This window comes from Dasypus novemcinctus, chromosome 1 (genome assembly GCF_030445035.2).
Source record: "Dasypus novemcinctus isolate mDasNov1 chromosome 1, mDasNov1.1.hap2, whole genome shotgun sequence".
In the NCBI taxonomy this organism is placed as follows: Eukaryota; Metazoa; Chordata; class Mammalia; order Cingulata; family Dasypodidae; genus Dasypus; species Dasypus novemcinctus.
Genome location: NC_080673.1, coordinates 131,664,119 through 131,691,363, shown reverse-complemented (window position 1 = coordinate 131,691,363; position 27,245 = coordinate 131,664,119). Strand labels below are relative to the sequence as shown.

Here is a 27,245-nt window from a genome sequence, read left to right as displayed (position 1 = left end):
AAATCCTATACTATGACAAATACTTATAAAGCAAATAATACTATTTAGGAAGGAACAAAGAATATAACATATAGAGCAGACATCTTTCTGGCCTTGAAAAAATGATTGAAACTGTGTACTCAGAACAGGATTGGGTAAGCATCAGTGTATAGTTGTTTTTATTTCTCTCAGTTTTTAGGACAGCTAAAGACAGACAGACTGGGTTCCTGTAGGCACACAAATTATATCCTAAGCACTTCCAATCCTGACCGGAGTTGCACATCTGAAAATAAACAGGGGATTAGTCTGTGGCAGACCCTCACCACCAAATAGAACAGAATTCTATTGAATTCCCTTGCTTCCTGTCTAAATAAGATAGGTGAAGACCATTTGCACATCCTGTTTAATCTCTGCGAAAACATGTCCTACAACATTAGAATTATAATAATCCAATGTGGTATTTTTTTACTCAAGACTTTGCCAATTCTTTCACAGAAAAATCATATGATTTAATTTAAAATGATATAAACAAATGGCAGCAGAGTATGAAAAGAAAACAGTTGATACTTCTAGGAAAACTCAGTTGAATATTCTGGGAGGGCTCTTGAAAATTAGAGAGAATTGATAGTGACTTAGGAAAAGGCAAGACAACTAGGAAAGATTAGGTGACATTATAAACAACTAGATGATTTTATACTCAGATAATTTCACCTCAAACTGAAAATTACAGGCTTTGAAGCATAGGTATTAATGCCAAAAATGTCAGAGAATTCCTCTCAGAGAGCCTGTTGCCAACCAGAGAACCTTGGCCCTCCATAAAAAGATTGATGAATGAATGGATATTTAAATTCTTTGTGTTATAGTCCAATGTTTAAGGGCCATATGCATTATTTATGATTTTCTAATTCAACTAACTTTTCCTATTAACTAACAAACTACGTCCCATGTGAGTAGGATAAAATATCTATTTTAAAACCTCTTTTCACATTGAGGAAAATGAGAATAGTCAAAGTTAAATAATGATCAGTAAATAGTAAAGCCAGATTATAAACTTAGGCTGTATGTATATATATATATCTAAGTGGTACCTTCTGCTAGCAAGAATGTACCAATATATGATTACTAAGATAGATATTAAGTCACTTTAGGGGGAATAGTATATTTAATATCTGTCTTTAATCCCACTGCTATAATTTTTGAACCTTACCAAAAAGAAATTATGAATGATATAAATACCATTATTGATCAGGGCAAAACCATAAAAGCATTTAGTTTATAAGGGTGGAAGTAGGAAGACCCAAATAGGAAATTACTTAAGCCATTCTGGCAGAGGTGGTGGTTATATGTACTAGGAATAATTGTGTACATACAAATGGTTGGACTGTGAATATATTTTAAGTAGGATCCACAGGTTTTATGAAAAAGTTAGAGGTGCCATATGAGGGAAAGAGTTGAGTGAAGGAGAAGTCCAAGACTTGGGGATTGAGCAAGTAGGAGCACCTTTCACTGATATAGGGAAAGACTGTTGAGAAGGGTATGGGTAAGTGGGGAGTGTGACTCAATAATTTGTTTCATGACAAACCAAGGTTTAATATCCTCCTATCCATGTGAATGTTAGATAGATACTCAAGGAAACTTGATTGAAACTCAAGGAAAATTCCATTATTAGAGTTAATCATCTAGATGTCTGCATATAGATGGTTATTTCAAGTCATGTACCTGGATAACATCATTAGGGAGTAATGATAAAAGAGGTAAAAAGAAAAGACCACTCTCTTCAGCATTTAGTAAGTACTTCATGCTTAGAGGTCATGAATAAGAAGGTATGTCTATGAAGGAGGAGGAAAAATAGGAGAATGTAGTATCTTGGGTTGCTTAAATGTCAAGTTATGTGAAGAATACGTTTTTTTTAAATTTATTTTTAATTTATTTATTTATTCATTTTTTAAAAAATATTACATTAAAAAAATATGAGGTCCCCATTCACCCCCATTGCCCCCACCCCACCACTCCCCCCACAGTAACACTCTCCCCCATCATCATGACACATCCATTGCATCTGGTGAGTACATCTCTGGGCATCGCTGCACCCCATGGCCTGAGGTCCACGCCATAGCCCACACTCTCCCACGTTCCATCCAGTGGGCCATGGGAGGACATACAGTGTCCAGAAATTGTCCCTGCAGCACCACTCAGGACAACTCCAAGTCCCGAAAATGTCTCCACATCTCATCTCTTCCTCCCATTCCCCGCACCCAGCAGCCACCATGGCTACTTTTTCCACACCAATGCCACATTTTTTCGATTATTAACCACAATAGTTCATGAATAGAATATCATTAAGTCCACTGTAATCCTTACTGTATTCCTCCTTCCTGTGGACCTTGGTTTGTTGTGTCCATTCCACATCTATGTCAAGAGGGGGCTTAGATTCCACATGGATACTGGATGCAATCCTCCTGCTTTCAGTTGTAGGCACTCTAGGCTACATGGTGTGGTGGTTGACATTCTTCAACTCCATGTTAGTTGAGTGGGGTAAGTCCAATAAATCAGAGTGTAGGAGCTGAAGTCTGTTAAGGCTCAGGGCCTGGCTATCATATTGTCAGTCCAGAGATTCAAATCCCCTAGATATATCTTAAACCCCAGCACCAACTACAATTCCAGTAAAGTAGCATGAAAGACTTGTGAAAAGAGATCACATCTGAGTCCAGCTCCATCACGCAGAAACACCAGCTCCAAAGAAGGGCCAACTGACATGGCAGTGAACCCCATCTGCCATGACCATAGAACCTGTGGGTCTCTTTGGCCCTCAAAAGAACCAATACCTGGGGTTGTATCTACTTTATCTGTCTCTGAGACTCTGCTCAGGTGTGCATAAGGGCAATCCTTCTGACAACTTCCAGACTCTTTTTTAGAGACTCATAGCCATATAAACTCATTTGTCCTTTCCATTTCCCCCTTATTTTAGGTCAAACAGCATTTTTAACTCCTGTTATTATATGTAGACAGGGATATTCTGCTGGTCCGTGTCGAACCTTTAATTCAAGGTCATTTTCTAGTTACGTCATCAGCTGGTACTTGGTAGTGATCCCTCGGTGCCAGGGAGGCTCATCCCTGGGTGTCATGTCCCATGCTGGGGGGAATGCATTGCATTTACATGCTAAGTTTGGCTTCGAGACTGGCCACAGTTGAGTAACACGGAGGCTGTCAAAAGGGAACTCCTAGGCACAGTGCTGCTCTAGGCCTTTCTCTTGAGAGATACAGTTCCCTCTATTTGATGGCATTAGTCCTCCCCAGGTTGTGGGTCTACCTTCACTCTTCATTATATGGGTCTCTACCCAATGGTATAACCCACTCTGGCAAAATGGGCATTCAGATATTCCCTAGGAGTCTGTCCTGCGTCAGATTATCCCCTTTGAGTATCTTAAACAGGTAACTTTCCTAATTATATTTTGAAAAGGTTTTCTCAGCATTATACTCTAAACCAACACCTGACAATCTCCTATGTTCGTATGTTGCTCCACCCTCCTCCCAATTTCTTGGGCAATATTACCCATCCGCCCATCCCTAGCCCCACCCAAAGGTAACCCTATGCCCCCATTTTATCCCTCCTTGTACACATACTTACCTCCAGCTTATCATAGATTTCGCCCATGTAGATGTCAGCTTACATCTTTCCTCTACCCCCCCGATTTCCTGTAAGCCTATCTTCCAGTCTCTAGCTCTCTGAGGCAGCTTGCTTATTTCATATCATTGATGTCATGTAGTATTTGTCCTTCAATGCCTGGGTTGCTTCACTCAACATAAGGTTCTCAAGATTCATCCATGTTATCATGCGTGTATGTACTGTGTTTGTTCTTAAAGCCGAGTAGTATTCCATTGTATGTATATACCACATTTTATTGATCCACTCATCTGTTGATGGGCATTTGGGTTGATTCCAACTTTTGGTGATAGTGAACAATGCTGCTATGAACATTGGTGTGCATATATCGGTTTGTGTCCCTGCCTTCAGTTCTGCTGGGTATATACCCAGCAGTGGAATTGCTGGGTCATATGGCAAATCTATGGTTAGTTTTTTGAGAAACTGCCAAACTGTCCTCCAGAATAGTTGGATCCTTCTGCATTCCCACCAGCAGTGGATGAGTGTTCCCATTCCTCCACATCCTCTCCAGCATTTGTATTATTCTGTTTTTTTCATAGCTGCCAATTTTATGGGAGTAAGATGGTATCTCATTGTAGTTTTGATTTGCATTTCCCTGATAGCTAAAGATTTGGAGCATTTTTTTCCTGTGCTTTTTAGCCATTTGTATTTCTTCTTTGGAGAAGTGTCTGTTTAAATCTTTTTCCCATTTTTTAAATGGGTTGTTTATCTTTTTATTTTCAAGATATAGGAGTTCTTTATATATGCAAGTTATAAGTCTCTTATCGGATATATGGTTCCCATATATTTTCTCCCATTGTGTAGGTTCCCTTTTTACTTTCTTGACAAACTCCTTTAAGGTGTAGAAGGCTTTAATTTTGAGGACGTCCCATTGAGCTATTTGTTCTTTTGCTGTTCGTGCTTTTGGTGTGATGTTCATGAAGCCATTTCCTATTACAAGGTCTTGTAGATGTTTCCCTACACTGCTTTCCAAAGTCTTTATGGTCTTGGCTCTTATATTTAGGTCTTTGATCCATCTTGAGTTGATCTTTGTCTAAGGTGTGAGATGGTAATCCTCTTTCATTCTTCTACATATGGCTATCCAGTTCTCCAGGCACCATTTGTTGAATAGGCCATTCTCTCCCAGTTGAGAGGGTTTGGTGGCTTTATCAAATATTATATGGCTATATATATGAGGTTCTATATCAGAACTTTCAATTCTATTCCATTGGTCTTTGTGTCTCTCCTTATGCCAATACCATGCTGTTTTCACTACTGTAGGTTTGTAGTATGTTTTGAAGTCCAGTAGTGTGATTCCTCCAATTTTGTTTTTCTTTTTCAATATGTCTTTGGCTATTTGGGGCCTCTTTCCTTTCCAAATAAATTTCATAGTTAGTTTTTCTAGTTCCTTAAAGTAGGCTATGTTGATTTTTATTGGGATTGCATTTAATGTATAGATCAGTTTTGGTAGGATAGACATCTTAATAATATTTAGTCTTCCTATCCATGAACAGGGAATATTCTTCCATTTATTTAGGTCTTCTTTGATTTCCTTGAACAGTCTTGTATAGTTCTCTGTGTATAAGTTTTTTACATCTTTAGTTAAATTTATTCCTAAATATTTGATTTTTTTATTTACTGTTGTGAATGGTATTCGTTTCTTGATTTCCTCCTGATCTTGCTCATTATTGGTGTACAGAAATGCTACTGATTTTTGCGCATTGATATTATAACCTGCGACTTTACGAAACTCATTTATGAGTTCTAGAAGCTTTGTTGTAGACCTCTCAGGGTTTTCTATGTATAGGATCATGTCATCTGCAAATAATGAAATTTTGACTTCTTCCTTTCCAATCTGAATGCCTTTTATATCTGGTTCTTGCCTCAGTGCTTGAGCAAGTACTTCTAAGACAATGTTAAATAGAAGGGGAGAGAGTGGGCATCCTTGTCTTGTTCCTGACTTTAGAGGGAAGGATTTTAGGATTTCTCCATTGTAAACAATGTTGGCTGTGCGTTTTTCATATATACTCTTTATCATGTTCAAAAAATTTCCTTGTATTCTGATCTTTTGTAGTGTTTTTATCAAGAAAGTGTGCTGTATTTTGTCAAATGCTTTTTCTGCATCTATAGGTATAATCATGTGATTTTTTTCCTTCAATCTGTTTATATGGTGTATTACATTGATTGATTTTCTTATGTTGAACCATCCTTGCATACCTGGAATGAATCCCACTTGGTCGTGGTGTATAATTTGTTTAATGTGTTGTTGAATACGATTAGCAAGTATTTTGTTAAGTATTTTTGCATCTAGGTTCATTAGAGAAATTGGTCTGTAATTTTCCTTTCTTGTGGTGTCTTTGGCTTTGGTACTAGGGTAATGTTGGCATCATAGAATGAGTTAGGCAATGTTCCTTCTGTTTAGATTTTTTGGAAGAGTTTCAGCAGGATTGGTGTTAGTTCTTTCCGGAATTTTTTTAGAATTCACCTGTGAAGCCGCCTGGTCCTGGGCTCTTCTTAGTTGGGAGGTTTTTAATGACTGATTCTATCTCTTTACTTGTGATTGGTTTGTTGAAATCTTCAATTTATTCTTTTGTCAATATAGGCTGCTTATGTGTTCCTAAGAATTCATCCATTTCCTCTGATTATCGTTTTTGTTGGAATATAGTTTTTCAAAGTATCCTCTTATGATAGTCTTCATTTCTGTGGGGTCAGTGGTGATATCTCCTTTCTCATTTCTTATTTTGTATATTTGCATCTTCTCTCTTTTTTTCTTTGTTAGTCTCACTAAAGGTTTGTCAATTTTATTGATCTTCTCAAAAAACCAGCTCTTGGTCTTGTATATCTTTTCAAGTGCTTTCTTATTTTCTATTTCATGTAGTTCTGCTCTTATCTTTGTTATTTCCTTCCTTCTTCTTCCTGTGGGATTACTTTGTTGTTTTTTGTCTAATTCCTCCAAATGTGCAGTTAGTTCTTCAATTTTTGCTCTTTTTTCCTTTTTGATGTATGAATTTATGACTATAAATTTCCCTCTCAGTACTGCTTTTGTTGCATCCCATAAATTTTGGTATGTTGTGTTATCATTATCATATGTTTCAAGATAGTCATTGATTTCTTCTGAGATTTCCTCTTTGACCCACTTTTTTTCTAAGAGTGTGCTGTTTAATTTTCATATCTTGGTGTGAAATCTGGGCCTCTGGCCCTTGCAGATTTCCACCTTCACTCCACTGTGGTCAGAGATATTATTTTGTATGATTTTGATCTTTCTGAATTATTGAGCCTTTCTTTGTGGCCTAGCATATAGTCTATCTTGGAGAATGATCCATGTGCACTTGAGAAAAATGTATATCCTTCTGTGTTTGGGTGTAATGATCTGTATATGTCTATTAGATCCAGCTCCTCTAATATACTGTTCAAATATTTTGTTTCTTTAGTGATTCTCTTTTGAGATGTTCTGTCCAGAGTTGATAGTGGTGTATTAAAATCCCCCACTATAATTGTAGATGCATCTATTCTTTCACTTAGTTTTTCCAGCATTTGCCTCACGTATTTAGAGGTGCCCTTGTTAGAAGCATAAATATTTATGATTGTTCGTTCTTCTTGAGAGATTGTCCCTTTCACTAATATGTAGTATCCTTCTTTGTCTCTCACAATTGTTTCGCATTTAAAGTCTATTTTGTCTGATGTTAATATAGCTACTCCTGCCTTTTTTTGGTTATTGTTTGCTTGTAAGATTATTTTCCAACCATTCACTTTCAGCCTCCCTGAATCTCTGGGTCTAAGATGTGTCTCTTGTAGACAGCATATAGATGGGTCATATTTCCTTATCCAATGTCCCAGTGTGAATCCTTTGATAGGTGAGTTTAATCCATTGACATTCAGTGTTATTACTTTCAAGGAATTATTTCTGTTAGACATATTTTGATTGGACTTGTGTTTTTCATATTTTGTTTGTTTGGTTTTTTTTCTTCTCTTTTTGTCTTTTTTGTTGCTCTTACACTCTCCTCCAACTCTGTCTGTCCTGTTTTTTCCTTTCTTCCTGCAGAACTCCCTTTAGAATTTCTTGAAGGGGAGGTTTCTTGTTGGCATACTCTTTCAATTTCTGTTTATCTGTAAATATTTTGAACTCTCCATCATTTTTGAATGCTAGTTTAGCTGGATATAGAGTATTCTTGTTTGGAAATTTTTTTCTTTTAGTACCTTGACTATATCATACCACTGCTTTCTTGCCTCCATGGTTTCAGATGAGAAATCAGCACTTAATCTTATGGAGCTTTCCTTGTATGTGATGGTTTTCTTTTCTCTTGCTGCTTTTAGAATTTTCTCTTTGTCTTGAGCATTGGATAATTTGACAAGTATATGTCTTTGGGTAGGCCTGTTGGGGTTTATGATATTTGGGGTGCGTTGTGCTTCTTGGATATGTACATCTGTCTCTTTCAGTAGATTTGGGAAGTTTTCAGCCATTATTTCCTGCAACACTCCTTCTGACCCCTTTCCCTTCTCTTCTCCTCCTGGAATGCCTATAATACATATGTTTGAGCGTTTTGCATTGTCATTCAGATCCCTAAGTCCTAGCTGGATTTTTTCTATCTTTTTATCGATCAATTCTACTATCTGTTTGATTTCCGATGTACTGTCTTCCACATTGCTAATTCTCTGCTCTGCCACTTCTAATCTGCTGCTATTTGCTGCACGTGTATTTTTGATTTCTTGAACTGTGGTGTTCATTCCTATCATATCTGTTATCTTTTTGCGTATGTCTGCAATTTCCCCTCCAAGTGTTGTCTTTATATTGTTAATCTCTTCCTTTACTTCATTAAATTTGTTTGTGATATATGTTCTGAGATCTTTAATTACTTGTGTGAAGTTCTGCTCCCCTTCCTGGTTTTAGTTTGTTCATTGGATTCAGCCATGTTTTCCTGATTACTGGTTTGGTTTGTAGATTTTTGTTGCTGTTGGTCATCATTTTATCTTGACGGGTTTAATCAGTTCCTTAGCTTCTTTGTCTAGTCTTGGGGATTAATTAGCTGTTGTTTTTACATAAGTGTTATATCTTCTCTTTGTCACTTTGTTCTTCCTATTCTAATTTCTTATTGCTGGCTGAGTTCATGTGGTTCGACGGAGTTGTCCCAGAGCCGCGGGTGCCTACCCTGTGCCAAGAATAAGTTTTGATCACTGAATTTGGTGAGACAGAGATGGTTGGTAAACTTGACAAGCTCAGTTTCACTCTAGCAATGATGGGATGTATACTGATTGTTGTATACAGTATTGAGTGAAAAAATGGAGGAGAGGGAAGAAAGGGCACCAAGGCATCAACCATAGCGATTATTTGAGGAGTTTTACTAGAAAGGGGAGTAGAAAAGGCAAGGAGGAAAGTCAGAGTATGTGTAGTCCTAGCAAGGCAGATTTGGTGGTAGTTTATTTCCAATTTCTTTTATTTTCTTTTGAGTGAACTAGGAAGCACTCTTTGTGTGTGTGTATTAACTTGGAGGTGAACATTATGAAAAGCTTAAGAAGATGAAGGTGTGAAATAAATCTGAGAGTACAAATTTTAACTGACCATGTAATTAAGTAGGATGGCCAAGTAGTGCTAAGAGTCCATTTGATGGTTGGGGTTAAATTTAAAATAAGGTAAGTTGGCAGAATTGTATCTTTTTTTTAAAGCCATGTTTATCAGTTCAGACGCAGATGTCGAAGAAGCAGCAAGTTGAGTGAGAGTTGAGTTGAAAAAGGGCTGCAATTTTATCAGCAAGTATAATGGAGGGATTATAATGGTGACACTATAATCTTTAAAATACTGTAAAGGTAGAGACTATTAAGAAAGAGCTGGAAAGATGTTTTCAACTGTATACTTTCACTTAAATATCACCTTTGAAACATTCTGATACCCAATCCCCAGACCAACTAAATAATATTCCTTAGAGATGGTTCATGATATGTGTGTTGATGTGCTTTAGATTCTAAAGCACTGTTCCAGTTTGACCCATGTTCCAAAAAATAAAATTGTTGACACAGTAATTGGATGTTAAAAAGAACTCATGCTATTAATATTAGTTTTAAAATTAGTATTAGTTTATGAATTTGCATGTTTCTAGGAATTTGTCCATTTCATCTAAAGTATCTTATTTGTTGGCATACAATTGTTCATTGTATTCTCATATAGTCCTTTTTATTTCTATGGGGTAGGTAATAATGTACTTCTTTTCCTTTCTGATTTTAGTTATTTGTATCAGCTCCCTTTTTTGTCAGTCTAGCTAAAGGTTTGTTGATTTTATTGATCTTTTCAAATAACTAAAGTTTGGTTTTGTTGATTTTTTCTAATTTTTAAAAAATTCTCTATCTCATTTATCTGTACTCTAGTCTTTATTATTTCCTTCCTTCTGCTCATAGGTGTGAGGTGAGGTGACTGATTTGAAATCTTTGGGAGTGACCTTTTTGAGTCACTTCTGGGCTAAGGTGGTCTAAAGCTGGTATACCTCCCCATTCCCCATTTTATTGCTGTGATCTTGGAGGCTAGGTATTACAGATGGTTGTAAACCATAAGGAGAAAGACAGCAGTGTGATTCTCGTTGGGTGTGGCAATTTGAAGTGAATCCAAAGAAGATTATGTTTTTGCACTAATCCATTCCTGTGGGTGTGATGCTCTTTTGATTGGACTACTTCAGTGAGGCATGACTTAGGTTGAGTATTCACCCTCTTACTGGAACTTTATATAAATGAAGGCACAGAGAGAGAGACATGGAGGAAGGAACCCACCATTTTTTATCCTGCCATGTGAGAGAAAGGAGAAGGCAGGGAGAGAGAGACAGAGAAAGAAAGAGATCTCTGAGGGGCTGGGCCTAAGGTGCACCTGAAGGCTGAGGAAAGGAGCCCTGCCATGTGCCTGATCACCAAATGGCAGGACACCAGGATTACCAGTAACTGACTTTGGTGAGAAAGCATCTCTGATGGTGACTTGATTTGAACATTTCACAGCTTTGGAACTATAAACTTTTACCCCAAATAAATTTCCATTATAAAAGCCAACCCATTTCTGGTACTTTGCATCAGCAGCCTTTAGCAAATGAAGACACTGGGCTTTGTATAAATACAAAAAAGTATGCCTTTATAAGCCATGGACTTGTCATATTTTTTAGGCCAGAGTGTGACATATCATATCCTAAACTGTTGTTTCTTTAGTACTTAGGTCACAATTTAAACTTACTTATTTAACATTTATTTGTTTTTTGCTTTGTTACTTCCTCAGATATAATGACCATACAGGCTCTAGTCATGTGTTTCTTATTCATTGCTGTATTCTCATTCCTCCTATCTGATTAATAATTAGTACTTAGTAGGCATTTAGTACTTATTTTATGAATGCTTAAATAAATGAAACTTTTAGTTAGGATTCTACCCCAAGTGTATGTCACTACATATTTGTCTCTTCTACCTAAGCCCAAAGCTTCTCAGAGCCTCTAACACTTTTCATATAGTAAGAGGAAATATGAAATGATAAACACAAGGAAAAGAAAAGAAAATTTCTTCCGAGGATGTTAAGCACTTCTCATCTAATTTAGTCATTGAGTCTCCTTGGAACTCACCTGTTTTATCTGTACTATCAGACATATGGGAGATAAAGTGGAAAAAGAGAACAATGAAAACAATAAAAAATATAATAGATGATTTGAAGGGAAAAATTATTTTGGAGAGAATTGAATTTAAAAATCATTCTTTGTTGAGGAGAATTTAACATCATCCTTAGCCCTGTGACTTTGTATATATCAGGCTCATACTGGAACTTTATCTATCAGACAGAATAGTCAAGAGCTAGAAATTTGAGCTCCGTCTGGAGGCTGAAATGGTCATTAGCCCAATATGTCTCTGTCCTCTGAAACTCATCCTCTCTCTAGCGCTGGTGCTAGGAAAATGTGAAACTTCTCTCAAACACAGTGTTTACTTACCATGTTGCATCACAGGCACATCAGGTGAAGGTAATGCATAACATATCACTAAACTCTCTTTTTCCAAGCTGTCAGATTGAAATAATGAAGACTCTCTTCCCAGACTGATTAATCCTGAAGGAAACAGCTGATGAACTTACCATGTAGAGCCCAGTTCCCCAAAGGTTTGAGGACCTCCATTCTCATCTGGAACCGGGAGATTTCCAGTGTGGGGAGGAATGCATAGAGATTCTATCGCCAGGTCCCATAAATTAGTCAGTGTGTATAAACGTAAAGAGTCATTTTCATAAATTATGAAAATAGTCATTTATTCTTGGTGAAGTCAATATGTTAGGCTCTCATATAGGTTTCTCACATACTTAATAATCTTTTAAAATACACTAGGTCAAATTTGAATCCTGTCTCCATCACTTGCAGATGTATGACATTAAGCAAATTGTTAAACCTCTCTGAATTTGTTTCCTTATCTGTTAAATTAGGAGAGTAATTCTTATAGGATTCATGTGGGGATTAGCATGGTGTCTGCTCACATAGTCATGTTTAATAAATTGTAATTGTTGTATTGGATGTTATTCAAATGGTACGTTTATATCGGTTATTCAACAAGTATTAGTTGAACAGTTATCTTTTCCCCACCAGCATATTTGAGGTTGTGGAGGACATAGAAGAAATATTCAGCCCTGTCTTTAGGGAGCCGACAGTGTAGTTGGAAGATAAAATAAGCACAAACAGCACAGCAAATAAAATACTCTGGAATTTTAGTGATCCCTGAGAGCTATGCTATCCAGAGAAGGGAGTTCCTGGGAAAAAGGACTTAGCTTTGAACTTGTCCATGTACCTGACATTCCCTATTGATTGTTTTTTTAACATTAGATCAAATTTTTTTAAAAAGTTTTATTTTTATTCATCCCCCCTTGTTGTTTGTGCTTGCTGTCTGCTCTCTGTGTCCATCTGCTGTGTGCGCTTTCTGTGTCTGCCCATCTTCTCCTTAGAAGGCACTGGAAACCGAACATAGGACTCCCATGTGGAAGAGTCACTCAATCACTTGAGCCACTTCCTTTGTGTCTCCTTGTTGTGTCATCTTGTTGCATCAGCTTGCCATGCCTGCCGATCACACCAGCTTGCTGTCTTGCTTATCTTCTCCAGGAGACACTGGGAACCGAACTTGGGACCTCCCATGTGGTAGGCAGGAGATCAATCACTTGAACCACATCTACTTCCCAGATCAATTTTTAATACCTTTGGGTCTATACCCCTAAATTCCTACAACCTGAATTGCCCTTCACTCTTTTCACAGCTTTATTCATCCTTCTATCCATCATTCTTGAAATAAAAATTAATAAAACAATAATATGAACATTACTTTTATTAGGCACAATGCCTAATAAATATGAAGATAAGACATGGTTCTTTTCCTCCGTGTGTATGTATACTAGCAAAAGTGAGAAGAGAAGCTAACAACATTGTCATTTTCTTCCTGTCTCTTGCCCATCTTGTCTCTTGCCCATCCTTACCTCAAGGCCAAATGTCATTTTTCATTCAGATTTTTCTGGTGGCTACTTCTCATGACAGAAGATATATTTCCCTCCTACAAATATGTATAACATAGCTTGTTACCTTATATATTTGTTTTTTTGAGCATATACCTTGATTCCTCTATTGGGTTATATACTTTCTAGGGGCAAGGACCGTGTCTTTTTTATTTTCACAGAATTTAACACGTAATCTTTGCATATAGTTGATGTTCAGTAAGTGTTTATTGAATGACTTGAGTGAATAGTTGAATAAATGAATGAGAGAATAGCAGTGGTATTGACAGAAACAAAATAGTTAGGACGATAAACCCCTTCAAGAAGAAGAAAGTTTGGGTTTGGATATTGTGACAGTTTTTTGTTGTTTGTTTGTTTCACCCAGCCCCCAGATTTTAGAGCTAAAGAAGCTAAATGAGTGAATTAAGTAAGTGATGGAGCCCAGACTTATACTCAGATTTTTGGGTCCATAGCTATGATTCTTCCTATATTTGATGTATTTCAATGTAGGTAATGAGGAAGATCTGGATCCAGGAGTTAGTCAGTTTAAGGGGACTGGACTAGAGATATAGTAATTTATAAATATTTGACATAAGTAACATGCTTTATCATTAGTGCCTAGAAGAAAAAGTTTTACATCATCAATAATGCAGATTATTTTAGGTTTTCTGGTGAACCTCAAACATCTTTCAAAATCCATAAGAAATTGTGACTCTTGTCATCTGTATTGGATCTTACATACATTACTAGTTGCTTCAATGATATGTCAGACTCTACTCTAAGGTCATCTCTTCAGACAAATTCTTCTGAATATAAATTTCATTGATAAGTACCCTTATTTTTATTCATAATACTAATAGATACACTATGTGGGTCCTGCCACTTATCTCTGCCTCCTAAAAATATTCATTTTTGATAGAGATACTGAAAAAAATAAGTTCCCCCCAAATATATAGAGCATATAATTTTTTTTTTTTTTTTTTTATGAAAGAGGAAGGACTATACCTAAAAACACGTTATAGTTTGTTAAATGTTGCCAAGGTAATATACTAGAAATAAGTTGATTTTTAGGATTTATTATCTTATAAGCTTACAGTTCTGAGGCTGAGAAAAATGTCCAAATCAAGTCATCAGGTGAAGCTCTTTCCTCGAAGACCAGCTATGCGTGATCCTGGACTCCTGTCACATGGCAGAGCACAGTGGCAGCAGATGCTGTCTCTACCTTCTCCTTTGGGTCTTGTTGCTTTTGGCTTCTCTCTTTATATGTGGCTTTCTCTCTCAGCTTCTGTGGGTTCCACTCTGAGCTCCTGTATGTCTCTGTGGTCCCCTCTTTCCGTATTCATCCCATTTATAAAGGACTCCGGTAAGAAGATTAAGACCCACCCTACTGAAGTAGTGTAATCAAGAGGAAAGTCCCTTAACTGAATCTAATCAAAAGGTCCCATCTGCAATAGGTTCACAACCACTGAAATGGATCAGTTTCAAGAACATGATATTCTGGGGTATATACAGTATCAAACTACCACATAAATCCTTAGACTTCCATTTTTGTTCAAGATAGAGTAACAGGGAATAGATTTTTTTCCCTACTTGAAACAAGTAAAAAATGGACAAAAAAATATGAAACAACAGTTTGCAAAATACTGTACATCAGACAGCTAAGGACAGTGTTCTTTGAAATACAGGGGAAAATTGAATTGACTTCTGTGAGTACCAGCCTACTGCATTTTCATAGTTTTCAGTTCTAGGCACAGAGAGCAGGAACCCCACCAAGGAGATTCCCTCAGTTGAGATAGCTGATGATCTGAGGGAAAACAAGGTGGATAGTTTTCAGGACAGAGTAACAAAGAGGAGAGAGTTGCACAGATAGAGGATTCTGGAGATCTGCTGAGGTTACCTGTTGTATAATAAAGAATTTGGCTGGTCTTTGTCCCCAACTCCTGGGAAATGCTTTTTAAATCTTTGGAATTTCCCAAAATAAGAGTATCTTTTATTATTCTTGGTGGGCCCAGACCACACCTGATAGTTTATACTAAGGAGATGACTCAGGGTGGGGGTGCTGGCTATCCAAGAAAGACCAACTGTGTGATTAGGGGATTAGCCTGACCTCCAGATAGGACTGCAAAACAGAACAGTTTGGGAAACAGTTTGGGCAGTTTTTTAAAAAGTTAAATGTATACATTTACCATTTGATCTAGCAATTCCATGCCTAGGCATTTTCCTTCCCTTCCCCCCCCCCCCCCCAAAAGGTAAATTGTGTCCATATAAAAAGATTGTAGATGAATATCCACAGAAGTTTCATTTGTAAATAACAAAATAGGAAACAACCCAAATGTCCACCAGTAAGTGAATGGATAAACCAACTGTGGTATATCCATATGATAGAATACTACTCATCAATAAAAAGGAATGGACTATTGATACATACTACAACATGGACGGACTAAAAATAATTATGCTGAGTGAAAGTATCAAGATAAGAGTACACACTCTGATTCCACTTATATAAAATTCTAGGAAATGCAAATTAAATGTATAGTGACAGAAAGCAGATAAGTAGTTGCAGGCACTTGTGCGTGAAGGGCCATGAAGGGGAGAGAGAAAGGAATTACAAGCGTGCATGAGGAAACTTTTCAGGTGATGGATATGCTTATTATCTTGATCATGGTGATGGTTTCACAGGTATATTTATGTCAGAGCTTATCAAGTTATACTTTCAAATTGTGCAGTTTATTGTATGTCAAATGTGCTTCAAGAAGGCTGCTAAAACAAACCTTTTAGGAATACAAACACATTAAGTCATGGGAATGATAAGCATCAAGATAAAGTTGACATCAGGTTGGAGCAGTAAAGGAGATGGGTGGATGATATGGTTAAATGTAGATTATTGTCAAGCCATAATTTTATTTTGAGTGGTATATTTGCATATTATTAATATATTTTGAAGAAATAGCCAATTACTTAATTAAGCTTGAATTGTGTTTGGACTGATAATGAGATTGTTTCAGAAGCCATGAATTATAATTAATGCATTTGAGGTTCGTTTAAAGAAAAATAGCCAGAATTTAAGTGGAATATTTTGTTTCAGAATTTTCTGACATAATTTGGGTTTCCCCATAGAAACAAATCCATCCCTACAATCTCATTTATTCATCTTTCCTTTTTAAAAAATTATCATAAGTAACATTTTTATCAAAGAGTTTAAGAGCAATGTGAACACAATTGAAGACGTGCTACATGTGGAGTACCTTGTCCACATGATGGCAGCATTGAGCAAGCAGTGATTTTTTTTTTTTTTTTTTTTTTTAAGCGTGTTGGTTTATGCTGGAAGCTGAGTAAATCACTCACTTGTGATTTACATGTTAGTGTGGTTGGTTGGTTACTGTAACTGCTTATGTTTATCGCTATTCATACCCATAGGAACACTATACGAAGAGTTTTTATAGCCACTCTAATCCATAGAATTATGCCTTTTTTAGCAGGTTTTTGTGTCAAAAACAGGTTATATGATCTAACTTGAGATCATATGCTTTTCAAAGCTTCTTAGAATTAAAGAACGTTTGTATCACAGTAGTTACTTTTCTTTTTCCTCTTTTGCTTTTTCATGGTGTCATCATCTATTTTGGGTGCATCCTGCCTGAAAAGCTTAAGAGTTTACCAAAATTGAATAGGCCTTTGAAAAACCAAGGAAGACATAATCTCTGCCCTTAGGAAATTTGCACAAGAATGCAAAATAATCTTATAAGCAAATCAACCAGCAGAAGACATACTTTTCTTTTAAACAATTTTAATCAATTGTTTTCAAAAGCTTAATTTAAATGCCTTGTTGAAATGCATTCTCATCTTTCACTATATATCTATATATCTATATATCTCTCTCTATATATATCACTATATATCTATATATCTATATATCACTATATATATCTGCAAGGACACAACCAAACTCATACCTATTTCTTTCTCTCCTCTGTTGCCCTACTCAGTTACACACAGGCCTCTGTCTTGTCCAACTTCATACATTTTTATTAAAAGCTTTACTTCTAAAGACATTTGACTTTTAAACACAACATATTGATTCAATCTTGTCTTTGAGACAGACATCACTAGTGATGGAATTTATACAGGTAACTAAATTACTAAAATATGGTTCTTAAATTCAGTGAGCTCTTGGTCTACTGAGTGGGTGGATGGGTGGGAAGATTTGAGCAATGGAACAGATAGAAGCATTTTAAAAATTTAGTAAGTGCAAGCAATAGGGGGTACAAAGTGACCAAGTGCTAGGGACACATTTTTCCTAGATGGTAATGGGACCCAAAAGAACCCTGCCTAGGGAATTCAAGCACAGGAAAAATCCTTCATAAAGGAGGTGATATCTGAAAAATATTTAATTAATGCAGAGATGTAAAGGAAGGATGGGCATTTCGGTTAAAGGAAGCATTATGTGCAAAGATTTGTAGTGAGAAAGCAGAGGTGATTCAGAGAAGGAAGACTTCAGAGCTGTTGCAGAATTGTTGGCAGGAGATAATATTGGAGCATAAGTGATGGCCAGCTGTTAAATGGCCCTATACACCATGCTAAGGAATTTGGATATTATCTTTTAGAAAGTAGAAGACTTAGAAAATAGGAAGATGTGACATGATCAGCCCAACTCTTGAGGACATTAGGGAGAGGATAATGGAATGTTAATAATAAAAGCTTCTGATTATGACTAACAAGGAAGTAAAGAAAGCACTTTAATTAGGTTAGGAAACAAAGTGGTGGTGATAATAATGATATGATTTTTTGAGCCTTTAAAAACAAATCAATAAAGAAACTGTGCAAAAGTACCAGTACTTTCAGGATAGCCGAAATCGGGAGCATTCAGGGTGGTGGCTGTAGCACAAAATTGTGAATATAATGTAAACGACAGAAGTGCATATTTCAAAGTGATTAAAATGGGAAATTATTGTTTGTATATATCTTACCAGAATAAAAAAATTTTAATAACCATAGAGCCATAGATCTGTACAATAGAAAAAGTGAACCCTAAGGTAAACTATGGACTATGGTTAATAGTATACTTGTAATAATATTGTTTCACTAATTGCAACAAAAGTAGCACACTTATGCAAATTGCTATTAATAGGGAAAACTGCATGTGAGGAGGGCATATGAGAACTCTATTTTCTGCAATCCTACAACTTGTCTAATTAAAAAAAAAAAAAAAAAGGATCAAGAAAGAGAAGGTGGATTTTGCCCTGAAGATACTTTCCAAAGGACTAAATAGCCTTTGGGCTCACTGGTGGTAAGAATAACCAAATATTTGAGAGCTTTGCACTCCTAGTAAAGCTACTAAGGGAGAAGGCACATAACACTAGATTAAAGCAATGTGTTCTAAATTAAGTATTCCACTGCTAAAATCAAATAATTGTAAGTAATATGGTCATTTCCCTAGCTATAGAAAAAATTGAGTTAGCTGACAGAAGATTCTCAAATTTAAGCTATTTTTTATACTTTTCCTTACATTATTGTCTACTACTTGGCTGTATCAAAATTTAGTGTAAAATGCTATGTGACCTCAGTCACGTATTCCACAAATATTTATTGAGTGTCTTCTACATACCAGGTACTTTTCTAGGTGCTTAGGATACTCTAGGTAGAAAAACAGAGTACTGCAGGATACAAATGATAATCAAACGAATAAAATATGAGTGTGTCAATGGTGATACATATGGGCTACAAAGAAGTTAAGAATGCCGGGGTGAATGATAGTATACTAACAGTATGGTTTGGAAGACCTCACCGTGAACATGATCTTTGAACAAAGGCAGAAGGAGATGAGGGAACAAGCTGTCTGGGGGGAGAACATTCCAAGCAGAGGGGTCAGCAAGGCAAGACCCTGGATGAGGGCATGCCGGGTGTGTTAGAGACTCAGCAGGAAAGACTTGGAGTGACAAAAGGTAGAGGATGAGGTCACAAGAGTGGATGTAGTCCAGTGGTGTTCTCTAGGCCATTATATGAACTTTGCATTTTACTTTGAAGCGAAGTGGAAAAAACAAAGACAAAAACATTGGAGGATTTGGAGCACAAGAGTGTTGTGATTTGATTGTTTTAAAATGATCACTCTGGCTTCTGTATTGGGAATTGATTGTGGTGAGATTAAACAGGAGCATGGTAAGCAATTAAGAAGCTAAGCAATGAATCTAGGAAATAAGTCAATTTATATCTCTGGGCATCTCACTTTTACCTATAAGGTAAGGGGTTGGATGATCTCCTAGTTCCCATTTAGACTTAACTCCAGTGCATCCATAAAGCTAACAAAAGCAGATTACAACTTTGTGCTTCTTAAAATAAAAAGGACACCATCTTCTTCTGAAAAGCATGTGGATATTTCTTTGTAACAGTCTTTTAAAAGATCTCTATTTATGTGATTGCTCTCTGGCCCTCTTCATTAATTTACCAGTTCAACAAATATTTACCCAGAGTCCAATCTATATATAACTATGCTTGGCAATTCAGGGAAAGGATAGTTAGAAAGCGATTTGAGACTAAACCATCATCCTTAAGAATTTTGCTCGCAAGATATCCCAAAAAGTGCCTCTTTTTTACTCCTTATGTATCTTAAGAGAAGCACAATAGAATAGACATTTTTGCTTACCTGAGAGTTTTCTCTAATGGAATATATATTGCTTCAGGGCTAGGTCTGTATAATTGACAGAAGTTACTATATATAGAGCCTAGGAAACTTAAGGCACAATAAACCAGTCTCTTCAACAATATTTCTGAAGAGTAAGACAATTTTAGCATCTTCATGTACTCTTCAGATCACTCAAGTGAGTCATAGAGAGCAAATGTTAGTCAACCTTTGCATGATATGTAGATTCTAACTTAATTGATTTTTCTTTTTAACAACCTGTGAAGTAAGCCTGTCTGGGGACATCCTTGGCAGTTTCTGTGGCTATGGGAGGGTCAAGCTAAGGAAGGGTGGAGAGCCAGATCCACCCCTTTCTGGCCCAGAGAATACCTCCCACTCCACCTCCACGTGCCACTATATTCTCAGATTTGGGGGTGGAGTAGTACAGTGCGGTTGGAGTCACTTCCTATTCTTTTCTAGTCCCCTTACCCCTCAATGAGGAAAGAACTGTTAAATCATATTGGGCAAGTGGTAGGCACCTGATAAGTATTTTCTATCTCGAAATCATAACATAGACTCCAGAGGGTGTAATTTAAATGTTATTTATTGGCTTGAGAATGATGAACACAGCTTCCAAAAGTATCTCTCTCATTTACTCCTAAGAAGTAATTAACCCATTAAGAGACAATAGCTAAAAATTTGATTAGGCAAACATTTATTCCATTAGAATATAAGCTCCAGAGGACAGATATTTGATGTTTGGTTTATTGATATATCCTAACCCCCTAGAACAGTACTAGGCACATGGTAGATAGTAAATATTTGTTGAGTGAATAAATGAGTGAATTTTCAAGGGCTTTAAATGCACACTCAGGGTTTGGACTTTAACCTTATTAACTTAAAGCTTTGCCTGGCATTTCAGAATTTTTAAGTGCTGTAATGAAGAAATGTAAAAACAAACCATGTATCTTTTTTTTTCCTAAAGATTTATTTTATTTATTTCTCACCCCCCACCCCCAGTTGTCTGTTCTCTGTGTCCATTTGCTGCATGTTCTTGTTTTTGTCCACTTCTGTTGTTGTCAGCAGAACGGGAATCTGTTTCTTTTTGTTGCGTCATCTTGCTGCGTCAACTCTCCGTGTGTGCAGCACCATTCCTGGGCAGGCTGCACTTTCTTTCGCACTGGGCAGCTCTCCTTACGGGGCGCACTCCTTGAACGTGGGGCTCCCCTACACGGGGGACACCCCTGCATGGCACCATCAGCACTGCGCAAGGGCCAGCTCCACACGGGTCAAGGAGGCCGGGTTGTGAACCGCGGACCTCCCATGTGGTAGATGGATGCCCTAACCACTGGGCCAAGTCCGCTCCCCAAACCATGTATCTTTTACATTAAATCTGTGTCAGAGGAGGAAATTGTGCCTGGTATTCACATATATAGATGCAGAGGTACCCACAAATAAATATTTTAATGAAAGCCACCTTTGGCTTTTCTGTATATTTTTAAAAGATGGAAGTGGAGGATATAGAGGACCAGACATCTTTTCCTTGTGGTACGTGTTCTTCTATTTGTCTTTATTGTGTCCACTAATTTTTTTCTCATTTTGTCATTTATAAATTGGACCATTATAGTCATTTTTCAACAAATATTTATTCAGTGTTTCTATGTTCCAGACACTGTTCTCAGTGCTGGGGATACATCAGTGAGCAAAATAGACAAATAGTTCTGCCCTCATTGAGTTCCGGTTATAGCAGGGAGACAGACAAAAATAAATAAATAAATAAATAAATAAATAAGCTATTATATTTATTAGAAGTTGATATGCTATAGGAAAAAAGAAAAAGTAGAGCAGAGTAAGGATCACAGAGCACTGATGAAATCCCTGCCATCTACATGCTTTCCCTTGTTTAGGTCCCACAGCATGGCCTGGCCACCTTGCCTCCAGAAGCACAGACAGATCCATCTGGAGATGGATTGCTGCTGTTGGGTGAGAAGCAGACACAACACCCACTCTGTGTGGGTGTCTTATCCTGGACAGTGTATTTCTCCCTGAAGACTGTGGTGTTCTGGACAGGCAGTGCTTTTTCTCTGAAGACTGCTGTGGTGCTCTGGGGCTGGTTGTCAGCAGTCCTTGATCCTTGCCTGTCTTATCACATGGCAGAGCACATGGCAATGTCTTCTTTCTCCTCTGGGTTCTGTTGCCTTCCAGTTTCTTCCTGACTTTTCTCCTGTGACTTTTCTCTCTCTATGTCTGAATTTCATTGTGCTTATAAAGGACTCTAGTATTCTGGATTAAAGCCCAAACTGATTGAGTTGGCCACACTTTAATTAAAATAACATCTTTAAAAGGTCCTATTTACAGTGAGTTCACACCCACAGAAATGGATTAAAGAACATGTTTTTCTGGGGGAACATAATCAGTCCCCATCACCATTTGTGAATAGAGGGTTTTACTTCTTCCTTTTTGATCTTTATGCCTCTTATTTCTCTTCCTTGTATTATTGCACTGGCTAGGATTTCCATTTAAAGATTGACTTGATGGGAGTGAACACCCTTGCCTTCTTCCTTACCTTTTGGGAAAGGGTTCAGTATTTTGACTTCAAAATGCTTCTCTGGTTATCCATAGGTGTGATCTCTGTTCAATTCCTATAGCCTTAGGTGGGTTGTTTGGAGTTGGCCTCCTGTGTGTGTAGTGCAGGGATCAGCTGCTCTATGGCTAGAAAATCCTCCAAAATGGGGAACTCGTCCAGTGCCATTCCTTTCCTTCCAATGCTTACTGCCTTCCAAGTTCTACCTGCTCTTGGTGGCTCTCCATTGCTTTCAGATAGTTGTTTTTTTAAAGTAATTTTTACAAAGTTTACAGTTGTGAGAAGTTTGGTCCAATATGAGCTACTTCTCCATTACCAGAAGTGGAACCTATAGTCCTTTTGTTTTAGTTTACTAAAAGCTGCCAAGGCAATAAACCAGGAATGAGTTGGCCTTTTAAAATGGGGATTTATTAGTTTAAAATTTTATAGTTTTGAGGTTGACAAAAATCTCCAAATCAAGGCTTCCTCAGGAGATGTTTTCTTCCCAAAGACTGGCACATGGTGGCATCCCCCATCTCCTCCGGGTCTTGTTGCTTCAGCTTCTGGCTTCCTCTTTTCTGGATTCCATTGACTTCAGCTTCTTGTTCTCATGGCATTCTCTCTATGTCTATGGCTTTGCTTTGTCTCTGCAGCCTCCTCTCTTCATATTACTCCAGTTTTATAAAGGACTCCAATAAAAGTATTGAGACTTACCTTGGGTCATGCCCTACTGAAATGATCTAATCTAAAGGAAGGTCCTTGAACTGAATCGAATAAAAAACTCCCTTCCTAAATAAGTTCCTAAATAAGGAATGGATTAGCTCTAAGGATATGATCTTTTCTGGATAGTCCTAAATGGTATAGTCAAAATAGTCCTCACTGGGAACAAAAGTGTTTTATAACTGTTGTGAGAAAATGGATGCTATTGAGTTTCATGGTTGTCTTTTCTCTTCATTTCATGTTTCCCAAGGTAAGTTTTTAGGAGACTTTTAGCAGCACTCCAACAAAAGCGTGAAGTGTATTTATTTCTTCTACTCATACAAGAATGGGTATGCTTGGTTATAAAATATTTGATGCTTTTTTGCATTTGTTTTGACATGTATTGTTTAATCTAGGAATTGAATTACATTTGGAAATTTATAAACAGCAGCACATTCCTCAGGACATTTGAGAATTATCAGGTGTTTTATTTAGGAGGGGTGGAGGGCCTTTCTGAGTTTAATTTTTGGATGGTATTTAAAACGATTAATATTTATTATGACTTCTATATGGTAAAGAGGAAAAACTGTTTTTAGAGCAAAAAAAAAATCTATTTGAATTCTGGACACCTCCCCTCCCCCTTAGTCTTTTGAGAGTCTCAACCTCTTCTTGAGCCTCATCTGTAAAATGGGGTGATAATACCTTTTCTTCATTAGTTCCAGGTATCTATGAGATCAAAGTGGAAAATCAGTATGACTGTAATATGAACATTATAAAGCACTATTGAATGTAAAATATACTAATTTATTTTTGTTGCTCTGCACTGTATATTACATAATAAAAGATGCATCTCTCCTGGCCAGGGGCCTATGTGAGATTTAGACTACTGCTAAGATAATGTAGCATTACATAAAAATGATATATGAATTGGTTTCTTTGATTTTATGGAGTTAACATTTTAAGTCTACTATTATGAGACTCTATTACCATTGGACTGAATAATCCCAACTTTTATGAGTTCTCTGTCACAATTTTGTGTGTGTCCAAGCATCTGTCTTTTAATCAACAATTACTTAAGTAGCTTAAGACAAGATTTTTCTGAAGTATTGATCTGAATTGAAGTTTATGAAATACTTAAGTGTACAGGTCTATAATCACCAGCCACCAGTTTCCAATGTTGGCCTCTCAGATTTTCAGATGCTTACATTTCTTCTCTAATGTTTCACCTAGCATGCGAGATGAAATTATTTGTTACAGCTTCAGTGATATTGTCAATGATGGGAATAAGCACAGATCAGTAGATGACTAAGTTCGGTGTAGCTTAGAGATTTTGGTAAGAGAATGACTCTCAAAACCTCAAAAGATCAATATCTCAATAGTGAGTTCACTCAATCGGTGGCTCAGTTCATATATACATTGGCTAGTCTCAAACTCAGAAGTGAAATAATTTGAGACCTGAATCAAAATTGAGATTTCAAATACAATTTTTTTAAATTTACAAAGCTTATGATTTTATTGTAAAAAATAATCATGGCATAAAGTATCTCATGCCTGGTGCTTACCAAAAAAAATGAACTGTCAGCATCATCATCATCATCATCATCATCCAGATTCCATGATTCAAAAAAAATGATGAATTTTGTTCTCAAAATAGTAAATTAGACATGTATTTTTTCTTTAAAAACTTACTGAAGTATTAATATATCATTCATACATGAACATAAATAAACAATAACTATATAGTAAAGTTGTAAACTTACAAAACAAACATGCATAACATCATTGAACAGGGCTCCCATATATCATTCCACCACCAGCACCTTACATTATTGTGAAACATTTGTTACAAGCTATGAATGAGCTTCGTCAAAATATTACTACTAATATAGCCCCATCTTACATTCACTATATTTTCCCCCAACCACCCGACTATTAACACCCTATGTTAGTATTATATGTTTTTTTATATGTCATGAGACAATGTTCTCATATATGTTCTGTTAACCATAGCCCATATTCCACAACAGGATTCACTGTGTTATACAGTGATGCCTTGTTCAGTCTGTTTACTGTGTACACTCAGTGGTTGCCATTTTCATCATAGAGTTGTGCTGTCATCAGTTCAGTCCATTTTAGATGTTCTCATTATTCAAAAGGAAAAATCCTATACTCCCTTATATGCCCTATTGTTGTCCCTTAGAATTGAATATTGTCTTTGCCATTGCTGCAAAAATATTACAATATTACTAATATAGTCCATAAGTTACATTAGTTGTAATTTTCCCATGTATCACCATATTCTTAGCACTTTGTAAAATAAGAACATTTTTATATTTATACATTAACCACAATCTTCATCCACCACCAAAATCAGTTATACATACCCTAGATTATCTTCTAGTTTCCTTTCAATTGACATTTACATCTCTAGACTACCCCTTCCAGCCACACTCATATTTATAAATCAGCAGTGTTAGTTATATTCACTATAATGTGTTACCATCAACTCTACAATAAACCTTATTAAAAATCTTACATACATTGTATCAGCTCCGTTTCTCAATCCACATCCTGTCTCCTAGTAACCTATACTCTAGTGTTTACCTCCATGAGTTTACTCATCATATTTAGTTCATGTTAGTGAGATCATACAATATTTGTCTTTTTGTGTCTGGCTTATTTTTTAAAGTGTTATTAGAACATATGTAGTGTACTTATAATTTCAGAGGAAACAGAGGTTTACTCTGATAGGATGTCATAGAATGAAAGCAGCCATTTAAAGTAAAAAACTGTTGAATGAAGAAACATCCCAAAGATCCAGTTTCTGTTTGAATATGATTCAAATGATTTGTTTTATATATTTCAAGGACTTGATAGTGTAAGGATGGTAAATTGGATCTATTCAAAGTAGGCTGGCACTTTTAAAGTATAGAAGAGCTAAGGCACATGGCATAGCTCCTCGAAAATGAGGACTTTGGTAACGTTCAAATAATTATGTCTAAGTGGCAGCCATTGTGTAATGGACAAAGGAACTTTTATATAACAAATATACCTTCATTTCAATATCTTAGGCACATAGGTTAATTGTTAGGTTAATAGTAACCTAAGTTACTCTGCATGAAGTAGTAAGAGCCTCTTTTATATTTCTATACTGATAACTTACTTTTCAAAATGAGATGATTAGCATCCCATACCTCATTTGATTAGTTTGTTACTCAGGTTATGTTTTTTTCCTTCCATGTAGGAAACCATAATGATATTTTAAATTTTGATATGCTGATGCTTTAGGGAAAGGATTTGTAAGAGAAAGAGTATATGTGTGTGCTTGTCTTCTATATTTGTTTTAGTCATGTCATTTGAAAGGAAGCTAGATACTAATGATGTCATGAATATTAAAACCCTTTTAAATTTCCAGTGCTTGAAGTAGTTAATAGAATCCTATTAATGGAAATGCCCTTTATAGGAGAAGCGCGAAATTAAACCCTCTAAATTTGTAAACATATTGAGACAAATACATATTACTTGGCTGTTACCACATCTCATTGGTACTGTTTTAATTTCACAAATTTTCCTCTATCACTAGACCAGCTACTTCTGGCCCTGTAATTGTATTATGTTCTTACAGTAGTTAATTGCAATCATTAGTTAAGAGCATTTTGGCTTACCTGTTTTGGTGGTGTGAAAAGGGATAGAGTAATGATTTAATAAATTTCCTAAGCTGAATCATAGATGTTCTGGCTATAGGTCTTCAGATTTCATTTTCAAGACTTCACTATAAATAACAATTTAAAATTATACCAACTCTATTTACTTTTCAGACCATGTGGCTGAGCGAGCAATATGCAATGGAATTGCCCCTGAAAAAGATGTAGACGGATTTCATATTATCAATATTGGAAGACTGTGCCTTGATCAGCATTCTCTCATACCTGCTACTGCCAGTGCTGTTTGGGAAATAATAAAACGAACAGGTAATTTGTGGTTTGCAGGAAGTGGATGCTAAATTCTGAACTGAGTATTTTTGCAATTCCTTGATGGAACCACTTTAGTTCTATGGAGTGACAGAAAATGATAAGCCATAAAACTTACATATTAGAAAGATATGAAGTTATAGAAGTCAAAGAATTAATCCAAAATAAGTAAAATGAGGAGCATGTGCCAGGTTACAAATAACTGAGAGTCACCTTGTAGGGAGTGGTTTCTCCAAGTATAAATTATAAACTTACATATGTTGATCAAAATCTTGCAAAATGTTTTACCTTTTCCTTGCCTTTAA

At 36.4% G+C, this 27,245-nt stretch overlaps 1 protein-coding gene across 1 annotated transcript in view; it reads left to right on the top strand.

Annotated features, from left to right (window-relative positions):
* The window catches only part of MTHFD2L (methylenetetrahydrofolate dehydrogenase (NADP+ dependent) 2 like), a 157,910-nt gene that overhangs the window by 22,145 nt on the left and 108,520 nt on the right, over positions 1-27,245 (top strand). The window contains exon 4 of the mRNA XM_058296984.2: positions 26,788-26,940. Within this exon, the coding sequence (XP_058152967.1) occupies positions 26,788-26,940 (153 nt within the window). The remainder of the gene's footprint in view (positions 1-26,787; positions 26,941-27,245) is intronic.